Source organism: Drosophila navojoa, chromosome 2, assembly GCF_054131105.1.
Source record: "Drosophila navojoa isolate 15081-1374.11 chromosome 2, UAZ_NAV_1.0, whole genome shotgun sequence".
Classification (NCBI taxonomy): Eukaryota; Metazoa; Arthropoda; class Insecta; order Diptera; family Drosophilidae; genus Drosophila; species Drosophila navojoa.
This window is the reverse complement of record NC_142890.1, coordinates 15,253,987-15,274,799: the sequence shown is the minus strand read 5'-3', so window position 1 is coordinate 15,274,799 and position 20,813 is coordinate 15,253,987. Positions and strand designations below refer to the sequence as shown.

General features: G+C 41.0%; 6 protein-coding genes across 6 annotated transcripts in view; 4 read left to right on the top strand and 2 right to left on the bottom strand.

Moving 5' to 3' along the window:
• The window catches only part of Ino80 (chromatin-remodeling ATPase INO80), a 37,743-nt gene extending 32,837 nt beyond the window's left edge, over window positions 1-4,906 (bottom strand). The window contains exons 1-8 of the mRNA XM_018113322.3: window positions 4,292-4,906; window positions 4,036-4,229; window positions 1,796-3,981; window positions 1,583-1,723; window positions 1,348-1,525; window positions 710-1,083; window positions 385-646; window positions 158-325 (exon numbers count right to left, since the gene is read on the bottom strand). Coding sequence (XP_017968811.1) covers window positions 158-325; window positions 385-646; window positions 710-1,083; window positions 1,348-1,525; window positions 1,583-1,723; window positions 1,796-3,981; window positions 4,036-4,229; window positions 4,292-4,565 — 3,777 coding nt within the window. The 5' untranslated portion in view covers window positions 4,566-4,906. The remainder of the gene's footprint in view (window positions 1-157; window positions 326-384; window positions 647-709; window positions 1,084-1,347; window positions 1,526-1,582; window positions 1,724-1,795; window positions 3,982-4,035; window positions 4,230-4,291) is intronic.
• A 284-nt stretch (window positions 4,907-5,190) lies between these two features.
• LOC108660069 (aprataxin) lies at window positions 5,191-6,020 on the top strand. Its single transcript, XM_089264169.1, has 3 exons — window positions 5,191-5,396; window positions 5,458-5,683; window positions 5,753-6,020. The coding sequence occupies exons 1-3, from the start codon at window positions 5,208-5,210 to the stop codon at window positions 5,902-5,904; spliced, it is 567 nt and encodes a 188-aa protein (XP_089120295.1). The 5' UTR covers window positions 5,191-5,207; the 3' UTR covers window positions 5,905-6,020.
• Window positions 6,020-7,596, top strand: LOC149092176 (uncharacterized). The gene is made up of 2 exons (XM_089264158.1): window positions 6,020-6,251; window positions 6,332-7,596. The coding sequence occupies exons 1-2, from the start codon at window positions 6,087-6,089 to the stop codon at window positions 7,427-7,429; spliced, it is 1,263 nt and encodes a 420-aa protein (XP_089120284.1). The 5' UTR covers window positions 6,020-6,086; the 3' UTR covers window positions 7,430-7,596.
• A 263-nt stretch (window positions 7,597-7,859) lies between these two features.
• On the top strand, window positions 7,860-9,213 carry LOC108659192 (aprataxin-like protein). Its single transcript, XM_018112000.3, has 2 exons — window positions 7,860-8,158; window positions 8,234-9,213. Exons 1-2 carry the CDS (start codon window positions 7,979-7,981, stop codon window positions 9,062-9,064), a joined length of 1,011 nt encoding a protein of 336 aa, XP_017967489.1. The 5' UTR covers window positions 7,860-7,978; the 3' UTR covers window positions 9,065-9,213.
• Window positions 9,214-13,382: 4,169 nt separating this feature from the next.
• On the bottom strand, window positions 13,383-15,658 carry LOC108659157 (putative serine protease K12H4.7). Its single transcript, XM_089256491.1, has 6 exons — window positions 15,413-15,658; window positions 15,178-15,359; window positions 14,874-15,115; window positions 14,590-14,821; window positions 14,355-14,539; window positions 13,383-13,935 (listed from the first exon to the last, which is right to left on the bottom strand). The coding sequence occupies exons 1-6, from the start codon at window positions 15,632-15,634 to the stop codon at window positions 13,439-13,441; spliced, it is 1,560 nt and encodes a 519-aa protein (XP_089112617.1). The 5' UTR covers window positions 15,635-15,658; the 3' UTR covers window positions 13,383-13,438.
• Window positions 15,659-17,729: 2,071 nt separating this feature from the next.
• The window catches only part of LOC108659160 (IDLSRF-like peptide), a 44,433-nt gene continuing 41,349 nt past the window's right edge, over window positions 17,730-20,813 (top strand). Inside the window, exon 1 of the mRNA XM_089265638.1 lies at window positions 17,730-17,857. The gene's annotated coding sequence lies outside the window, so the exon portion shown is untranslated. The remainder of the gene's footprint in view (window positions 17,858-20,813) is intronic.

Sequence of the window (20,813 nt, the reverse complement as noted above, 5' to 3'; positions counted from 1 at the left end):
TAACTTTGATTGACTATAATTGAAAGCTAAAATGCTTAAGAGAAACTCTTCATTCAATTGTGAACTAAGTCGACCTCAATAGAACTTAGCTAAGGCACAGCCATATAAGCATTATTTAGAGGTTTCTACCAACAACAGATTGATTAATTCAACTTACCGTATCAGCTGCAGTCAAATTAATACCCAATCCACCGGCTCGTGTGGAGAGCAGAAAGACAAAGATATCCGCGCGGGTTTGAAAATCAGCGACCATGTCGCGACGAGCAGATATTTTGCTAGAGCCGTCGAGGCGCATATAGCGGTGCTTGCGGTGCCACATATACTCCTAAAAATCACACATGGCATTAGCATTCGATCGTAGCGATTTCAAAGATTCAAACCCACCTCGAGCAGATCAATCATTTTGGTCATTTGCGAGTAAATAAGGACACGATGACCTTCGGCCTTCAGGCGTGTGAGTAGGCTGTCTAGCACAAACAGTTTGCCCGCATCCGTTATGAGTGTCTCCTTATCGGGCACCACAATCGACGACCAGCCATAGCGCGGCTTGCAGAGCGCCAAGCCAGTGCCCACAAGCTCCCTGCCCAGCGCATTCTCGCACTGCATGTGGCGTATGTGCGCCCATGCTGCGGCGCGGCTCTCACAGCTGACAAAAAAATAGATGCCAGATATTAGTACTTATTACATACATTCAAGCATTGCTACTCACTATAACTGTCGATCGACCGCCTGCACCCGTTGACCCAGCCCGTAGAGAAAGCGCGGCATCTGCAGCGGTTCGCATTTATAGCACTGCGGCTTACGCGGCCGATGCGGGAACTCGGGCAGCAAATGTAGCGTGGTCATCTTAACATCGCTTTTGGCATTCGATTTGGTCTGCACCTCCACAGATTCCACCTCTAGCTCCTGCTTTACAAGCGGATCTGCCTTCACCTGTGGCTGGCCATCGCCATCGACGAGCTCCTCAATCAGTGCAGCCTTTTGCTTAAGTACCTTGGAGCGAATCACACGATGCTCTATCGTTTCTTGCATGTTGACCGTGATATAATCGCCAAACGCATAAACGCTACTCTCTCGAGACGTCTGTAAAGCGGAAAAACAATTATAATTGATAATATGGATTGTATAAATAAGGAAGGCGTATTCGGCAAGGAATATTCTCCGAATATCAGACGATCTACATAACGATATCCTTATGAACAAGAAATATATCATATTTATGAATACATAGATATGCTGATAGCATGAAACTATTCAAACCAAATGCTTGTAGTCTAATTGGACCTCTTAATGAATAATGAGTAAAGATCAGGGCAGCTCAATGAAAATGAGTTTAAAATAATTTACCACTGCAGTAAAGATGAAATTCCTCAGCACACTGTTGGTGAGCATATAGTCCGGAACAAGCTTACGTTCCAGAGTTGGCTCCAAGAGCTGATAGCGTGGAGCACGTTGATGTGGCCACCACTGACGACGGTAGGCAAGCAAAGGCTGCTTGGCCAGTACGTGACGATAGTGCAACAAGCTGTAAAGCAATTCAGAACTAAATACGTACAGCAACAATTAGAAACTAATTGCTTACAAGTCAATGAGGCCATGCCAGGTGCAATCCTCCATATCGGACAAGGACAGATCCGACAAGCGCGTAAAACTGAAGCAGCTATCAACGTGTACATCATCAAACAGTGATCTATGCATGTTGGCCGATTTAAAGATGTTGAATCTGTCGAGGTATCATCGAGAAAGTATCATATATCAAAACTCCATTCAACTCAAAGCCAAATAACTGACTAACCGATTATATATCAGGTGTCTGCGGCTGGGTAGGGCGCTATGCAGTAGTCCATCATGAAAGATTAATCGAGGTAGAACATACTCCGCACATCGCATGCTGAAGGGACTCTTTGCATCGCGCCGCTCAAAGAGCTCCGGATGATTGCAGACTTTGCGGAACTGCATGACCAGATTCATGAGGTTCGAGGTAAAGTTCCGATCCAAAATGGAGCCATCGCCAGATGCAGAAGTCGTGGAGCCACCGTTGGCCACATGCAGCAGATCTTCGATGCGAATTTTTTGTTTCAGTGCCCTGTACAGCAGCTTCTGGCGTATGGTTAGCGGACAATAAACCATAATCTCAATCTTATCGGACAGCTCGTTCTCTACATCTTTCTTGATGCGCCGCAGCATGAAGGGTTTCAATATCATATGCAGACGAGAGATTTGGCGCGCATCAATGCCAGTCTTATTTTCGGCATGCGATTCAATGTCCTTCGAGAACCACTCGTTAAACTCATCGTGCGAATCAAACAACGTGGGCATTATAAAGTGCAGCAACGCCCACAGCTCAGCCATGCTATTCTGTATGGGCGTGCCGCTCAGCAACAGGCGATTGCGGCAATTGAAGCCCAGCAGAAGCTTCCAGCGCTGCGATGCGGCGCTCTTAATGGCCTGAGCCTCGTCCAGAACCATGTACTGCCACTTAATCCGATTAAAATATTTGTAGTCGCTGACAATAAGCTGGTACGAGGTAATCACTACATGGAAACTAGCCTCACGTGTGTGCAGGTGCTTCTGCTCCCAGAACTGACGCAAGATCTTGCGCTCGTTCGGCGAGCCCCAGTAGGGCACCACGTTGAAGTCGGGCACAAACCGTGCCATCTCCTGTTGCCAGTTGTGCAGTGTTGAGGCGGGCGAAATGACCAGAAAGGGACCCCACACACCATAATGCTCGGCAATGTGGCATAGAAATGCTATCGATTGCACTGTCTTGCCCAGACCCATCTCATCGGCCAGGATGCCGCTGATTCCCTGATTGTATATGTTAGCCAGCCATGTCATGCCCTTGATCTGATAGCCTTTAAGCGTGCCCTTAAACATCTTGGGCTGTGGCAAATCCTTCATTTGCTCGCTCTCTGGCAGCGGTTGATCTAGCTCCTGCAGCTGTTCTAATATCTGCTCCTTCTTGAAGGGTACATCGAAGGCGCGTGTTTTGTCCAAATCTCGCTGAATTGCAGCCTCTGCATTCGCCTGGGCCAGCTGCTTCATTTCCCCTGCATCGTAATCGTCTTGAGTAGCCAGACGCGCATTATGCTCCTCGTCCAACTGGCTGAGTATCCGCAACTGATCCGCCTCGGTGCCCTGGCCAAGCTTCTTGGACATGAAGTGGGCGTACAGCTCCGTTTGGGTAATTAAGAAATTAAGTTTGCGCTGTTGCCGCTTCACTTCGATAAGCTCGACATCTTGCTTACGCTGCTCCTCGGCCTCTCGTTCCTGTTTGCGACGCTGGTCACGCTCCACGCGCTCATAGCGCTTCCAATAGTTGAGCATTTCGCGTGTTAGACGCTTAGCCCGCCAAACGGTCTCTTTCATGATACGCTGCGAGTTGAGGGCTCGCTGGCGCACAACCTTGGCACACATTCCCGCCACACGCTTGCAATTGGCCAGCATCTCCTTGTGATTGTTGCTTCTGATGCGCTGCACACGTCCGGATTCCTTTTTGGACATGATCTGCCAGATGCGCCGCCGCCGTGCAGCCAATACTTCAGGATTCTTGCGACGGCGACGCACACGCGTGACTTGTCCGTCCACAGCGCCCACAACGTCCACTTCTTCCTCGATTTCTTCCTCCTCCTCAGGATAATCAAGCGCGAAGTTGGCCAGTTCGCGCTTGTAGTCCACCTCGCCATTGTCTTCGTCATCCTCATCGTTCGCAGGCAGCGTGTCACCAAAACTGTACTTGCCAAGCTCGGACGGGTGCACTTCCCCCGACTCCGGTGAATCCAATGTGGTGCGCTTCTTACGCCCACGGCGACGCTGCTTGGCCGGTTTGGGACCCGCCTGCGCCTCAGCTAAACGAGCCAAGAGTATCTCCTGCTTGGTGCGGCGTCGACGTTTTCGCACGCCAACTGTTGCCTGCTGGCGCTCAGCGTAAATGTCGTGATTGGACAGCAGACCACTGCCATAGTAAGCGTATTGAGCGTTCTGCAAGTCATTTAGTTTAATACGCGCCAATTAACCAGCTGCTTCACTACTCACTGTGGCCTTTTTGTAATAGTTCTTTCGGTGGCGTTGCTCCTGTAGATGCTCACGAAGCATTTGATTAACGTATTCATCCTCGTCGCTCACCTGGGGCTCGCTATCTGTGTCGCTCAGCAATATTTCGTACAGCCATTCCCGATCACTAGTTATATCATTGAAGTTGTAAAGCTGCGCCTTTACGCTCTGGCGCTCTGTCAACGAAGAAGAGTGAAAATCAATTAAAAATACTGCTCACATTTTGTATCCTATTTACCCTCTTTGCTGCCCAGGAGACGCTCTCGGCGTCGCTTCTTGAGTTTCATTTTTACCATGCCCACCCTGGTCGACGATTCGTCCGAGTCAATGCATTGCTCCTGGCCAGTCTCCGGCTCAGTGTCGCTGCCCTCGCCGCTGCCACTGCTCAACGGCTGCTTTAGGGCCTCGCGGGCCATCTCCATGAAGGGGCGCATATTTAATGCTGCCTCGAGTCGCTGTATGTGCAGTGGCTCGGCCATGAGGCGTGGTTTCACTTCGGTGGCCTGCGCCATGTTGCTTGTGTGAAGCTTTAGCTGCAATTATAATTTTCTTTGCGTAATCTTTTGGGCAGCTTTAGGTGGGCAGACTTTCGATTTTCAGATGCAAATTTCCGTTAGATTGGCGGTGCACTGGATGCCCCAAATGAAATTTGAATGCTTTTCAATTAAAAAGTGTCACGTAATTGTGCGAATTCCGCATGCGTTGCGTTAAAAATGTACGGCCGTTTTTGTACGTTGCGGTACGCACTTTTTTTACTTGCCCACACGCTGCACACAAGCACATTTAGGCAGCCAAACAAATAATATTCTTCTCGGGTCTTGTAGTTCATTGTTGTTGTTTGCAGGGCTGCGTGCAGGGCTGCATGCAGGGCTGCATATACTCTGCGTGCAGTGTTGGGTAATGCACTACTATGAAATGAGTGCAAAGTATAATAACGAATATGTTGATATATTGTAAACTTGTATAGAAAAATAATAAAATAATAATAAAATAAAAATTAATAAAAAATTAATAGGTTAACTTTTCATAAATATCATAACATTTGAAAGGGGAGACTTAAGTTGCTGCTCGCAGTGCGCTGCACTGCTCGCTCGACGCACGCATCAGTGTGCCCACAACTGCGCTAAGGGAAATTTCGACTTTAACAACACTGCATGACCATCGACTGCCGGTCGAATCAGCTGTTAAAAATGTCTTGGCAAACCGGGCTGATCAAAACAATTTTAGATCCAGCTAATTTAATTATATCAACGGACATTGCAGTTGTTATTGCGGACAAATATCCAAAAGCACGCCATCATTATCTTGTGCTTCCCAAGGAAGATATTGGCAGTATATTTCAGGTAAGTACTCGCGGTTTGCTAAGACAGATTCTGAAACGTGTTTTTCTCTATCAATTTGCAGTTGAATAGGACACATTTGCCATTACTGGAGGAGCTTCATCTGCTGGCCCGCAATATCATTGAAGTGCGCGGCGAATGCTTTGAATCCTTTCAGATAGGCTTTCATGCCCAGCCGAGTATGCAACGGTTGCATTTGCACGTAATATCAAAGGACTTTGTCTCCGATTGGCTAAAGACAAAGAAACACTGGAATAGCTTCAATACATCGCTATTTATACCATACGAAGGTTAGTTGGTGCAAGCAGCAGTCTACGAATGTAAAAGCAGAAAATGCATTGATTCTCTAATATTTACAGCACTCTATGAGAACCTAAGCAAAGACGACCAAATACAACGTTTACCCAAGGCAAGAGTAGAGGAGCTGTTGTCCAAGCCATTGGCGTGCAACCAGTGTGAATTCGTTGCCAAGAACATACCTTCGCTCAAGGAGCACCTGCTGCAGCACTAAATGAACATAACAGTTGTAAAAGGCTGACATACATTCTTCTGCAAGCAAACAGATGTTAGTGGAACTCTTTACAGCACTGTATTCTAATACTCACCAGCAATTGTGTTCCTATTCCAAGTGTCTCATTCGAATTCAGACTGTCATGTATGTATGTGTGTATTTGATATAGGAAAAGATTCGAAATGAGTAATAGCACGGAATCAGCAAAAAACAAGTTGATGCAAAGGGCGAAAATTGAGAAGCCTCTAATCGAAACTGATCAAGCGGTTGTAATCAAAGATGCTTATCCCAAGGCTCAATATCATTTTATAGTTGTCTCCAAGGAGGATATACCGAGTGTGTGTGCGGTAAGCCATTGAATACATATGTACATATATATACATATATTTTGATTTTATATTGTGCTCATGCATTTGCCGCATTGCAGCTGACACGAGACAAATTGCCGCTCTTGGATCATATGAAGGAACTGGCAAATCAAATTATTGAGCAGCAGCAATATGTGGCGCCCAGTAACTTTTTGATTGGCTTCAAAATTGATGCATTCATGAACGGCTTGAATATGCATGTTATATCGAATGATTTCTATTCGAAGTGCATGCGTCGAGTAAAGCATTGGAACAGCTTCAATACAGAATTGTTCTTAACGTATCAGGCAGTTTATGCGGCGATTAGTTTTCAAGGCAGCATAGAACCCATGGCAGCTGAAAAAGCAGACAAATTGCTCAATGCTTTGCCCTTGCACTGCAATCAGTGCGATTTCAAAACAGATATTTTGCTCGGATTGAAAGGACACCTGTTTGAGCATTGGGAGAAACGAGAACATAAGCTCCAAATAAATCAGGAAGTGGAAAAGATAATTCGCATGCTAGACGATGCAAAATTGACGACTCTCCCCAAGGCAGCGTTAACACCAAATCGGTCAAAGTCAAATCAGGCTGTGAAATCAGGCAATCATGATCCAAACTTGCCAGCCAATCCCTTTAAAAGCGAAAAGCCTGCAACCAATCGAAACCCATCGAACTGGCGCCAAAACAAGAACAACCAACTGACGGATATAAATAAAGGTCAACATGCCAACCACTTTGATAAAAATGCTCAAAAGTCACCTTATAGCCAGTCCGAATCTCGCCAATTCAATCAAGGAGCCTTTAAAAGCCCACACGGACCTCAAAACCCATCGAAATGGCGCCAAAACAAGAACAACCAACTGACGGAGATAAATAAAGGTGAACATGCCAACCACTTTGATAAAAATGCTCAAAAGTCACCTTGTAGCCAGTCCGAATCTCGCCAGCTCAATCAAGGGGCCTTCAATGGGCGAAACGGACCTCGTACCTTCAATGGGCCCAATGTGCAGAAACCTGGATTAAAAAGCCATGCACCAAATCACCATATCGGTAATATGAATACAAATATGCATCCACATCATAGCCAAGCGCAATTCCAGCCCCGTGCAAAAAAATCATCTGCTCCCAAAGCTCAGAATAAAATTCAAGGCAATAACTTGCAGGAAAGCAAGTAAAAAAAATAAAATATTACACGAAACCAACCGAAAACTTTCAAAACTCCTCAGGATTTCTACACATTATAGATTATGAAAAACCCATTAGAAATGTTAAAATTTAATAAAAGCAAAAATTAATGTATTCAAATTAAATACATTCATAAACATATGTAATTCTCGTTAGCTGCGATCAAGACTTTGTATTTTCTATGTAGCCCACTTTGCATGCTTGCAACAATCATCAGATTATTTGTAGCTACAGATGTATGCAAGGCCACGTCATCCATGGAATGGAATCGAACATTTATGTAGAGGCTGAAGGTTACTTTCTCAGCGCTTCGATTTGTGACGTCACGCCTGGTAAATTGCACAGAATCGCATATGCATTTGTGACGTTGTGAGAGTGAAACATTCGCAGTTTTTTCTGTTTCGTTTTTCATATTCCGAGGCTTGTCCAACGCATATTTCAAATCAGATGTACCAAAACCAGCAGTTCAGCTGCAGCTTTGTTGTTTTCCTGCTCTTAGGCTGGATTATTCGAGTGAAACCCATCAAATCTCAAAGGCCATGGCGGAGAGTGAGATTGATGTAGAACATAAGCGTGGCGAATTAACTCGCAAACTGAATGCTGGCGAGGATGTTGTTATTCAAAGCGATCGCGCAGCGGTGCTTCGCAACGTGACGTGCCCCAAGGCGCAATATCATTTTGTCGTGCTGCCCAAAGAGGAGATCGCCAATGTGTTAGCGGTGGGTAAAACTACACTTTATATATATGTACATATGTATGTGTGTATGTATGTATATGCAAAAGTATATTTTCAGCTGAAGCGCGAACATCTGCCTCTGCTGGAGCACATGATGGATCTGGCGAATGATGTTATTAAGCAGCAGCAACTGCCACCGAGTGATTTTCGTATTGGCTTTAAAATTAATGCGTTTATGAATCGCCTCAACATGCATGTCATCTCGACTGATTTCTATTCGAGCTCGATGCGTCGCATCCAGCAATGGAACACCTTCAACTCCGATTTGTTTATAACGTTCCAAGCTATATACGCGCTGCTTCTCGTGAAGGGCTCGGTTGAGCCGATGCCCGCCGAGAAGGTGGAAGAACTTCTCCAAGCCACACCCGTACACTGCAATCAGTGCAGTTTTTATACTGAGAACTTTTTCCAATTCAAGCGACATTTGTACATTCACTGGATGGAACGACAAAGTGAGCGTCTTCGGAAAATATCGCAACAGATGGGGCAAATGCAAATAAATGGAAATAGAGGCACAATGCGGCAGCCGCCAGTGAATCCCTTTTATCGTCAAGTAATACCCATGCACAATAATCAGTTTGTGACACGCTTTCAAAGGCCACAAAGTCACAATCCGACACACCACAATCGCAATCCGAACAACATTCGGCCTAGCTACAGGCACCCAGCTCCGCCAAAGCCCCTTTCAAGTGACCTGCAACAGACGCAGGCTGATGCTGCATCCAATGCAGCTCCTGGCAAAGGCGCCGAGCAGCGAGTGGATGCAAAATTGCCTGTTAAAAAGAAATGGTATTCAAATAAAAAGAAAAATTCGCAGAGTTCCAGTAATCCCAAAGGTGGTGCCAATACCAATAATCCCAAAGGTGGTGCCAATACCAATCTCATTTGAGACGAGTCTTCGACAGAAACAATTCGATATTGCTTTTTATTTCGAATTGGCGTAAAACCAAAGTAATATTTTAACTGTTAACTTGTTATTGCAATAATGAGTCTGGAATATTTTACACTGATTAAAATGTTAAGAGTGGTAACAATTAAAAATATATTTAACGGACATACATACACATGTATATTCAGAAAAAAAAAAAATAAATATATATATATATATATATATATATATATATATATATATAATGTATAATATCATATATAAATGATTATGTGGAACAAATATATAACTAAATTTTTTACAACAAAAAATTAATAAAAAAAAAAAAAATCAAAAATTCTTTTTAGCTTAAAAGATAAGGCTATATATGTATGATGGCTATATATGTACATATATAATAAATTAATAAGCTAATATGATACAAAATTGAGCTGATTAATACCTAGGGGGAATTCTGCTTTATTTTTTATATATTCATTTATATTCGCATATTCAATCCAAAACGAGCTCTATACAACCTTTTTAGTTTCCAATAAATAGAGAGTATACAAGAAGCAAAACTTAAGTTCAACAATTTATAATTATGAAATGCCCCTGGGCTGATTAAAATCTAAGGGAATATAAACGTTACGTGGGCTCCTGCGGCGTTCACTTTAAAGTTAGCCAGTCAAGTAGCTGAAATCAGGAAAATTATTGGTCCACGCCAAATTAAGCGCACCAACGGCAACTGAGCTGGCCCCCGAGTGATGCAGAAGGCAAGGTTAATTCGCTTGAGAACTCCAAAAATTAAATTTGAATCCCGTTTGGTGGGTAAGTGTGCAAAGTTTTTTGATGGTTTTGATGCCTGGGCGAGGTTCTGCTTTAATAGACTCCATTCAAGCAGCGCTTTGTAGGCACTTTTAAATTATATTACAAATTTACATCCAAACCACCTGGGTGCAAGGCTCAATCGTTATTTTCTGTCTCAGAGTTTCCAGCTGTGCTTAGCTCGAGAGCAAAACAATTTTACATGTACTTAAAAATTAATTTGTTGGCTAAACAGAAAATACAGATATGGATAGACTAAATAAACACTTTGAAGCTGATTTAAAATCTAGGCAGAAATGAACCAGAATCAACATTAATATTACAGAGATAATGGTGTCACTTTTAAGATTTTGCCTGCTTTTCATCGATTCCGTAGTAAAAGAGAACAGAGAGGTTGCTGTGGACTTTGCACATACGATATACATATGTATATATTCCACACTTCAATTCCATAAAAGACTTATTTCTAATGGATCCTCCACCTTTTTGAAAGAGAAGTCAGCCAAATGCTCTGAAGCTAGGCATATATGATACCATATAATGATGCCTATCCAAGATAACAGCGAAGTTTATAATGCTTTTGCTAAAGCTCAATGAGCTTAACGTTTGTTTTAATCTGATTATCAATAAATTGTTAATTATCATATATATAACCCATATATATTTATTTTATATATATATGTAGAACTCTATGTATTAATAGCCTTGTTTAAAGCCCAATAAGCTCACCACTTGCCATCACCTAAAAGTTAAAGGCCACTTGAAGTGTTAATTCAGCAGTTTGCTTGCAATTCGCAATTTGTTAGCCTCCTTTTGCCATTCAATTAAGTTTTTACTTTATAAACTTCCTGGCAAGCTAATCCACTTGACGCTGTTATTTTAGCGCTTCGTGGTAAGTAAGTTCACAGCCCTGGCTGCTGGGCTACGAGGTAAACATATACACTGCTGGCCAAATTGAGAGATATGTACGCGATTAGCAAATTTCAAGGCAACAGCCCTGAACGAGGACTATGCGAACGGAGCTCTAAAGAATTTTCCGCTGCTGCTGCTGCTGCTGCTGCTGCTGCTGACATGGATGGCTATTGTAATATAAACTTGACGCCGACACCTGCAACTGTGTTTGTGTGTCACAGTGTCAAGGTGTCTGTAGAAAGCCCTGAAACGTTACTCTCAAACATTTTCCGCTCATTTTTGGCTTTTTTTTCTTCTTTGGAAGGGAATCGGAGCCATTGCTGCCATTGTTAAAGTAACTTCCACTTGCCACTTGGCCATGCCGTCGGCAGAGCTATTAAAGCTGTCTCCGAACCACATTGAGCGCTGCCATAGCCTTGCCACCTGTTACGAGTCTGCTCAAGCAACAGGATGCCATTCATAACGGAATTGGATTGGATTTTTGAGCCAGCTTTCACGGAGCGGCGCTCACTGAGTGGGCGAGTGTTCAGCCAAGCGCATGCTCGAGGTTTCTTTAGCCGAGCACACAAAGCTTTTGCACAAAGAGTTCGCTCAGTAAAAAGTTTACCTAAAATGGAATTTCGCGGGTTTTTGTAATGTTTTTAAAGAAGTTTTACCGCTAGTCGCAAATTAAGCACTTTATTGGGTTTGCTGCCTCTTGAGAACTCCAAATGCAATTCTCGTGAGTGTGAAACACTTGAGCTAGCTTATTGTCGATGTGGCTTTTAGAAGCATTAAAGTTGAAATATTGTTACATATGGATATAGATAAATGGATATATGTATAAGCCGAAATTGAGTGGCTACTTAAACATTATTACTGATAGCTTGTTTAGCAGACACAGATCGGTGAGAATTTTAAATAAAAATGTGTGTTTGTGCTTGTTTATGGATTTTGTTTGTATATTAAGGGAGCTTCTAAAGTCATTGCAATAATCAAGGAAATATTCATAACAGCGCTGGCTGAAGTTTCAACACCGAAACAAATGTCGTGAGAATCGCACTAAATAAAAAATAATAAGTTTACAAATAAATATTTAATTTCAGATTTGTAAACCTAAATAAAACTAGAAAATTTACTATTAAGCTTAAGGAAACAATATGTAGATTTGGTTTATGTTAAAATGTAATCCTCTTCAATGTCCACAGTCACACTCAAAGTTGAATAATTCTTTGAGCGGAATAAACTGATAGAACAACAGCAGAAGTCATTGAGGCTTAACAGTCACTGTGCTGTGATTTCGCCAATTTGCAATTTACGCCCAAGAAAAACATTGGAAATGGCAATGGACGATGGGTAACAACAAGCAACAACAGCGACAACGTGATCCAATAATAATAACATTTCATAGGGGCGCATTTGCCGTTAAGCGCCCCTTATTGCTGGGAGGTGTCGTATGCATATGGCCCAGGACCATTTCACGTTCGTTGTATGCGATTTGGCTACTTTGGCTTTAATAATTTAACACAATCTCGCACATCATAGACAATCCTTTCGAAATGTATAGCACGTATTTGCCTGATATACGACTTTGAGCCTTTGGACGAGCAAGCCCAATGCGCCTTTCTTATTTAATCTTTGCTATGCTTTTATTATATTATGTTGTTTGAGGATGCAGTAGAAATATTTCATGCGCCGTCTCCTATATCGCTTCACCGGTGGGCGAGCGTATGACGTTGCGTATCCGCTCAGCTGGCATTAGCCCTGAACCACAATGCACACATATTGTTGCTCATATTGTCAGCTGCCAAAGGTGGTGCAACTATAATGCGCTGTAAGTCGGGCTCAGTGAAAAATCAAATAAGAGAAGAGAAGAGTGTCGCTTACCTATAGAGCTCAAGCGTGAGCATAGTATTGACATGGGGAATTTCTGACCATTTCCAATATATAGCTGTGCTTTATTATGTTTATCAATCAGCAGGGAACAGTATATGGAGCTGCACCTCATCTATATAGTAAATATAAACATATATGGTACCATTATTATTTTTGTTTATTTATTTTTCTCTATTCTATGTAATTATTATTTTTATTTTATTTATTTAATTTTTGTAGTATATAATTTCCAAGAATTTTGAGATATTATGCACTTTAAAATATATGTATATGTATATAAAAAATTAATGATAACACCAAAGTCTTACATATTACAGAATTTCTGATTTAAATTGAAATTCTCACTTCAACTAACTAAATCTATTAAAGTGCTTAAGAATCTAATAACACCTAGTTGCATTGTTCTAATTGATTATTGAGCAGCTAACACAAACATGATGTAAGTGCATTCTGCTAATCAACTGAAAGTGCTTTCTCGATTTCTTGAGCTTAGCAAACAATCCACCCACATACACCTACTTCAATGTATAGGAACATATACTATGTACACATGCGCATATATACATATATATTTATATACACATGCTGAGAGGTCGAAACACTTATCTCACTTACGTTCAAGTGTCACTCAATTTGTCTATGTTTGTCCAGGATCAATGAGGCGAACAAAGAAATGCCGCAACGCATGCGAGAGGTTGCAGAGCGAAGGAATTTACAGAGCGACTTCCACGTGGAGAATAAGTTATTTATTTAATAATGAATAAAGTCGTTTCATGCCATCTAAATGACTTCGGTGTGGCGACGCAGAAAGGACATGACACGCAGCTTGGCCAGATTCATGGGCACACTGTCCTGCACATTGATGCTGGCGAGGTCCTCAACGTGGGAGTATCCTGCTCGGGGTAGAAGACTAATTAACACACTATTTACCCAGCTAATTGCTAGATGCTCGCCTGGTATAACCAACGCCTGCCGGCCCTGTTCACAGCCCAGCACCCGCCATGGATCCAGTTCGCCATGAGTGAACAGCACATGACGATACCGCAGACTCTGGTCGAAGTCATGTCCACCAAATTCAGAATTCATCTGTGCGATGCCCAAGGCAAGCGTGGCCGGACTCTGCTCCGGCCCAAATGCATCACGACATAACTGCTCGAAATACCACAAAGACACTTCGCTGCCAAAGGTGGAGTGGCCTGATGTGGTGTTAATGGCGCCGCTGCCTGTGGTTGTGAACCATCCAAATTGGCTGCACGTCTGATAGAACCAGGCGCGTGCTGCAAGCAAATTTTTGATTTGTTAGCAAATGAACCAAGTTTGCCTGTCAACAGGCTAGGCTAATCACACCGACTGTGGCATACTCTTCTCGAGACATAGAGCTATGGTTACACCAAATATTGTCATTTTGTTTTGACTTCAAGGAGCATAAAAATTTCATCGGAGTATATGTAGAGCAGGTCAATAGGGAGTGATTCACATGACTAATTGATATACAGCTGAGCAAGACTTATGTTTACCACGCAACGAGTTAGCATGACTCACTTAAGTTTTCTAGTTCTAATGGCTCATGGATTACGTTTCAATTCATTTACCCTTAAAATAAACTATTCGAGCGTAAAAATATATATAAAATATATATAGAGAAACACAAAAATGATAAAACCTTGAAGAGTCTAAAGTAAAAAACGCAACTTACAGCCTGAGCTGTGGTCCGAGGACTCGTTATACAGCTGCAGCATTGAGTTGTAGCTAAAGTCCTGGCAGTAATATGCATTCCAGCGTTGGTCAAGCGTGTAGAGCAGCTCAAGAAAAGTTAGCAAGGACTCTGCGTCGCTTGAGTGCTGCGAGAGAAGCGTTTCGCAAAGCTGTGGCAAGTACGTACTGAAAGACACTTTAGTAGTTGAGAAACTTAGCTCGTGCACAAATCTCACCTGTAGCTCTGCGTGATCCAGGCAAAGTAGTTGTTGATGCCACTGAAGAAGGCAATGCGATCAAGGCTATCACTGGCATTAAAATTTGGGCAGACATTCAGTCTCCTGAGCAAATCCCTTGTCTTATTCCCATTGAAGAGGTCTACCAAGTGCTCAAGGCCTCGCTCTAAGCGTCGCGTACAATTGGAGCCATAGCTTTGAGTCAAAGTGTTTTCGACTCTTTGCATGTATTCTGAATACATCTTGTCATGAGAATAGTGAATAGTACACATATTTCTACCTACCATAGAAATCCGCCTTGGCCAGCAGCGGAGCACTGGAGGCCCAGACTGCTGTGACAAGTTCTGGATAGAGATGGGTCATCCAGGCTGCCATGCTGCCAGAGTAGGAGCCACCGATGAGGATGACTTTGGAATGTGTTAAATCGGCTGACTGCGCTTTTTGGTATCGTATGAAGTGAGCGACATCTGCCAAGGCTTGATGCAGGCTTAAGTACTTTAAGTTCTTCACAGTTAGGTTATTATTTCTGGAAGATTGAGAATAAGAATCTGCAGGTTTCATTTATCATATGTACTCCATTCGACTTACTCGAATGGCCAGCTCTGGCCATAGTACCGATGCTCGGTGTAGAACAAAATGCCCGCATTTTCCACGGCCATATCATGGGTTAGACCGGTGCTAAGCAGACCTGGCGTAATGGTCCATTCGCCACCCAAAAATATATACATCGGACCTTGGGGCTCATGATATTTAGCATTGCGAAAATAACGCTGTAAGCAAACCCAATTCGTAATATGATATTTATAAGCATAGAATTGCTTACCATTTGCCAGGTTCTATTATCGCCCGCCTCGAAGTGATCAAGATTTTGGGTGAGCCAAAGCTCTTGCACTGGAGCCGCATCCTCTTTCGTATAGGGTCCTGAGCTGGGCTCTTGCAGCCGCAGCTCCCAGCTGAGACGATACGGATTAAGAGCTTTCAGACTGCCACACACAAACAAAGCGCATAGCAATATGTATAAAGAGACGAGATACGTGTAATTCATGTCGATGTAGGCAGCTTCATACTGAAGTTTTTCCACATGTTTGTTGAACGTTTTATAGAGAGCATGGCAAATTCTTGCCCCTATCTTATGCAAATTGTTCGTCTATCACAATTGTAAATGAATTGTCTGCTTTTTAAGTTTTCAGCATTGTGTGGAATGTTAATAAAAGATTATTATAAAAAAAAAAATTGAAGTTTTAGAGGTGAGACTCTGCTCAAAGAATTAAAATATAGAATTATGTGAACATTTTTTAAAATTTATTTTAAGACTATGGTAAATTGGTTTGATAATAATTTTTGCTTTTACACATATTTTCGTTTTTTTTTTTTTTTAAATATTTCAAATAAACAGTTGAAGGCATTCGTTTAAATTTGGTAAGATTTAACCTCACATATGTAATATGTTTTATATATATGAAAACATCTAAATATATATTTTGAAATACAGCCTCTTTTTTTTTAATTATATATTTCTTAATTATTATAGAATACTTTTGGGTGATTAAAGAAAGGTAAATAAAAAGCTTAATAATAAAAGCTTTGCCGGCTTACAAAAATATGCCAAGATTTATTCTTTGATGAGGATGACAAATGTGAGAAACATTCTCAAACTTAAACTCTAATTATCAGTTTATAGCTCACATCAAATTTTATATTTTACAATAAATGTAAAAAAAAAATACGTAAGTAAATTTTTAGCGTATTTACAAGAGGACAGAATATTCGCTCAAGTATTGGATGGCTCCCAGCAGAACCCTTAAGAATATTGCCGCTAAAACTGCTGGGGACAAGACCAAGACCAAATCGAGACAACGTTCAGGGTCTCTCTTTGGCTCGTTGCTCTTCTGCTCAGTGTATTACCACTCAGAGTTGAGTGGGATTTGGCCAAGCTGTCGTCCTGGCCCCGCATGCCGCTCGAGCTTTTTCAGCGGAGCGAATCAGCGCTACCCTTGAAACCGTGGGCGCTCATTTGCGGTACCCGGCTGGCAATTTATTGGGCATCTGTCTCAGCTAGCTGAGTGGGAATTCGTTTGCGTGGGCGCCAAAAGGGGCGGGGCGGGTCGCAGCCGGCAACGAGTCATTTCGCGTTGAATTTTCCACTCAGCGAATTGTGCTAAGCTGCTGGAGGATATTATAAGATAGCATTTGGCTATATTTATTTCTTTTAGCATGTGTTTTTGCTCGCCAGGAAGTGTAAGCGCACACCAAGCCCTAAGCCTCCGGGCCTAATTAATATTTGTTGCTTTAATTAAAAGCATATTTAGTCGTTGCGTATGTTAAAATAAAGTACATTGATGATTGGGCCCTGACATGCATGCCAAGGACATTTCTCTGGCTCCATTAAAACTGAACAGAGCGTTAACCTTGAGCTTTGTGCTGCCCCACACACAGATGTTGGCTAATAGTAATTAATATGCCAAGCTCAGCTGCTGCCAGAATTTGATTGAATATTTTATATGGATATGCTCTGGATATACGACATTTAGTTGAGGTCAAGGCTTTTGTGTATTACAATGTATATTTCTGTATATTTATTCACTCTTTTATACATATATATGTTATATTTATACTTGAATGAATTTAAGCTAAGGTATTCCAAATATGATTATTATGTGCTTGACAAATATAATAAAAATTTGGTATTCTTTTATTGCTGCTATTATAGCTATTATAGCTCTTTTTAATTTAAGTATATAAAGGTGACAAAAAAGTAGTTCTACTAAGGAATTATAATGCCAGTAAAAGCATAAAAATATTTACTATTAGTCAATTTAATTTACTTCCTTCTCTGCCTGCTTCACTTCTGATTAAATATTATTAAATATTATATATATATTTCAATTGTTTATATTAAAAGTTTAATAAAAAATTGTTCATTAACATTATTCTTAATTAGTCTATGCCCATAAATACCAGAAACGTTCAGCAACTTGTTGTAATATATACTCATGAGCAACACCTTTCACACCTCGCGCCGAAAGCAACAAGAGAAAACGAGTGAAAGAGCACTCTGAGTATTGCTCGAAGCACGAGCTCACTCACGATTCACTCCGAATGAAATTTACGTAGGCGCTGAGCTCTCACTCGGCTCTGTGTGTCCTCTTGAGTGGAGGGCAGCGCATAAAAGCCGCACACACAGCGCTCAATGCTTCAGTCGAGTTTGAAACTTACACTCACGCGGAGTTGTAAATAGTTGTTCGAGTTTTTTGGCTCGTACTCAAACGTACTGTAACCAAATATTTGCCAAATTCACACACACTCACAAACACACACACACACTGTGCTGCAAATGCACTAAAAACATTTAAATATTTATATAATATTTTTATATAATTCATAAAATTGTTATTTTTTTTTTCATCTTGGCGCGTTTTTCCAACTGGCGCGTTTATATTTTTATACATTCGTGCGTTTGTGTGTGTATCTGTGCTTGTGTATCTGTGTATGTGTGCGTGCGGGTGTGTGTGTGTGTGTGTGTATTACCTTTGTAATAAAATATAGAACATAAATGTGGTGTCTTTTTTGTAGCGACATTCTAACAAACTAAATCAAGCGACAAAAGTTGACAACAAAAATATCAAATAGCCAGGTTTATGTGCTAAGCGTCTGTGTATTGATTGTGTGTGTGTGTGTGAGTGTGTATGTTCGTCAGTGCGTTATGGAATTGAATTGAAGAACATTCACTTTACACATTATTTACCTCAGCCTTAAACTCAGCCTCAGTTCTAGCCTCGTTAGTGTGCAGCTTATTCATCTGCTATATATGCCAACTGTGAATGAGTGTGTGTGTGTGTGTGTGTTTGTGTGTGCAGTGTTTGTGCTTTGAATAACAACACGCAGTTGCTGATTGTTGCCTGCTTTTGTGTGCGCTTACTGTTGCTATGCCCCTCATCTGACCCACACTTCATCCCTCGTCTCTCGCTAAGGGCACCTGTTAAATTATGCATTAAGAAGACGTAAAAGCAGACTCGCAAAACCTCTATACCAAAATTATATGAAAAGAGATGGAAAAATGCTGCGGAAATAAAGCTGAAATATTCTCTGTCTGCTGTTGTTGTTGCTCTTACTTTTCTTCCTTTTTTTCTCATATATATATATATATATATATTTTTTTTTTTTTTTTTTTTTTTTTTTTCTGCTGTTGTTGTGGGCAGTCAGTGCCTTGGTTAGCCGTTTTTTTTATACTTACATATTATGCAAATGAACGCTTGCTTGTGATTTCAGCAGCTGACTCGGCTGCTATATTTATACATTTTTCACGTTTGAAGAGCTGTGACCCCAGACTAACCCAGGCTGCTGCTGGCTTACTTTAAGTTTGTTTTCATTTAACAGCATATGACATGTTTCGCGCAAAAGGGGAACAAATCAATTTCGGATCAACTTTTTGCCTGCTTACAGAAGTCTCAAATCAGTTTTAAATTGTTATGAAACTAGTTCGAAGTAGGTTGAAATAAATTGATAGAGTTTAAAGCACATCTTTGGCGTGATTAAAGTCTGTCCGGCTTCAAAGCTCTAAATAAAATTCCTCTTGAAATTGTTGGCGTTAGATATAACCTAAAAAACTTTCATATGAAATATCTGTTAAAATGTTTGTGTATTTTATATAAACATTTCTTTGACCACATTTGGCAATTGGACAAAATTTCAATAATTTTAGGTACAACGATTGTTGTTATGTTATCTTATTAAGTATTTTATGATGCCAAGTACAAACATATTTTTGATTTCAAGCTATTATTATTTTTTTAATATTATCTATTATTAATATATTATTTTTGGTATAAATATATTAATATTTGACTTTCATAACTTCTTTCTTAAAATATATAAAGATCAAAGTGCCAATTAAGGTTTCTTTTCTCTCTCTCTCTCTCTCACGCCAGTGACCCTTATAAATCTTCTTCAAATATATACAGCCTAAATTTGTTCAGGTTGAACTGTGTAATCCCTTGGCTTAACATATATATGTATATTCTAGGCCCGGTCGGCGTAATTCTTCGCTCTATATACTAATACACTTTGTGCCGCTTTATTTGGCAACAGTTGGCCCAGCTTACATAAGTCACTTAGTTTTCTGTTTTATGGCTCGTCTGCTTGTGCCTTTCTATGTGCTATGCCCGTGTGGCCTATCCTACTATTTAGCCTTGTGGTTTTCGCTTGAGTTTCGTGCAGAACTTTGCAAATGGTTAAAATGCGTCTTAAAATATATATATATTTTTTCTTTTTTTTTTTTTTGCGCCTCTGGTGTATTTAATTTGGTCGCAAATTGTGTTTTCCCCAGACGTTAAATGTCTCTTATTAGACTTGGAATTGTTTATCAAATCGTTTGGCCAAAACTTTTATTACAGTATATTAAAGTATTTCTCTAGCGTTAGATTGTGCCTGGAGTTTGCTTAGAAGGAAATGCCCGAGTCTTTTACGACTTTATTCCCAGGAGTGCGCCTCGAAGACATTGCTTGTCTTGGAATTTTTTCTCTTTGCGGGAGACTAACATTTTTATTTACTTTACTCATTTAGCTGAAAATAAAAAAAATGCTTAAAGAATGAAAATGTGTTCCGCTGTGAAGATGTGAAGAAGAAAATTCATAAAATTAGTAAACATTTGTATAGAGCTCTGCCTTAAGCACTGACTGCATAGGCTTGCATCAGCTGGAGATCCTAAGGCCATGTACATTTACTTTCGTTCAATTATTCTATACAATTGTACTTACAATTGTCGTAGCTACTTTTTGCTGGCTGAGCAAGGCCAGAGCGATCCATCTGGCCTACATCCCACCACATTAATTTTCATTACAAGCTGTGTTGCACCACAGCCCCTTCTCTGAGGATTTGTCAACTTCAATTAGAGCTCGAAAAAGGGCTGTTAGCCTGCTCTGGCCAGACGGACCTACATCAACATTGGACCATAGGCATGCGGTCCAAGGACAATCTGAATATATATATTTTGCTTTTTAATATTTTTGGTTTCGCCCATTCGAAAAGTCAACAAAAATGTCTGCTCAACCAAAAAAAAAAAAGGGAAACCAACTAATTAAAATGCTGGTGCTTGCTTCCAGCTTTTTTTTTACCAAGTTTTGTGAGACCGTAAAGCTGCTGAAAACTTTGTCTCCTTGCTTAAATAAAGTGAGCACAACTTTCACTACATTTTTGATTGCCCCAAAAAGTATGCTAGCCTCGGG

Excerpts from the sequence above, each read along its gene's own strand:
- LOC108659157 (XM_089256491.1), bottom strand. The coding sequence starts at position 15,634 with ATGAATTACACGTATCTCGTCTCTTTATACATATTGCTATGCGCTTTG. Across the intron at positions 15,116-15,177 it reads GGCCAGAGCTGGCCATTCGA|AAATAATAACCTAACTGTGA; the intron begins GTAAGTCGAATG and ends TCAATCTTCCAG. Across the intron at positions 13,936-14,354 it reads CTCGGACCACAGCTCAGGCT|CACGCGCCTGGTTCTATCAG; the intron begins GTAAGTTGCGTT and ends ATTTGCTTGCAG.
- LOC108659192 (XM_018112000.3), top strand. The coding sequence starts at position 7,979 with ATGGCGGAGAGTGAGATTGATGTAGAACATAAGCGTGGCGAATTAACT. Across the intron at positions 8,159-8,233 it reads AGATCGCCAATGTGTTAGCG|CTGAAGCGCGAACATCTGCC; the intron begins GTGGGTAAAACT and ends GTATATTTTCAG.
- LOC108660069 (XM_089264169.1), top strand. The coding sequence starts at position 5,208 with ATGACCATCGACTGCCGGTCGAATCAGCTGTTAAAAATGTCTTGGCAA. Across the intron at positions 5,397-5,457 it reads ATATTGGCAGTATATTTCAG|TTGAATAGGACACATTTGCC; the intron begins GTAAGTACTCGC and ends ATCAATTTGCAG. Across the intron at positions 5,684-5,752 it reads GCTATTTATACCATACGAAG|CACTCTATGAGAACCTAAGC; the intron begins GTTAGTTGGTGC and ends TAATATTTACAG.
- LOC149092176 (XM_089264158.1), top strand. The coding sequence starts at position 6,087 with ATGAGTAATAGCACGGAATCAGCAAAAAACAAGTTGATGCAAAGGGCG. Across the intron at positions 6,252-6,331 it reads ATATACCGAGTGTGTGTGCG|CTGACACGAGACAAATTGCC; the intron begins GTAAGCCATTGA and ends GCCGCATTGCAG.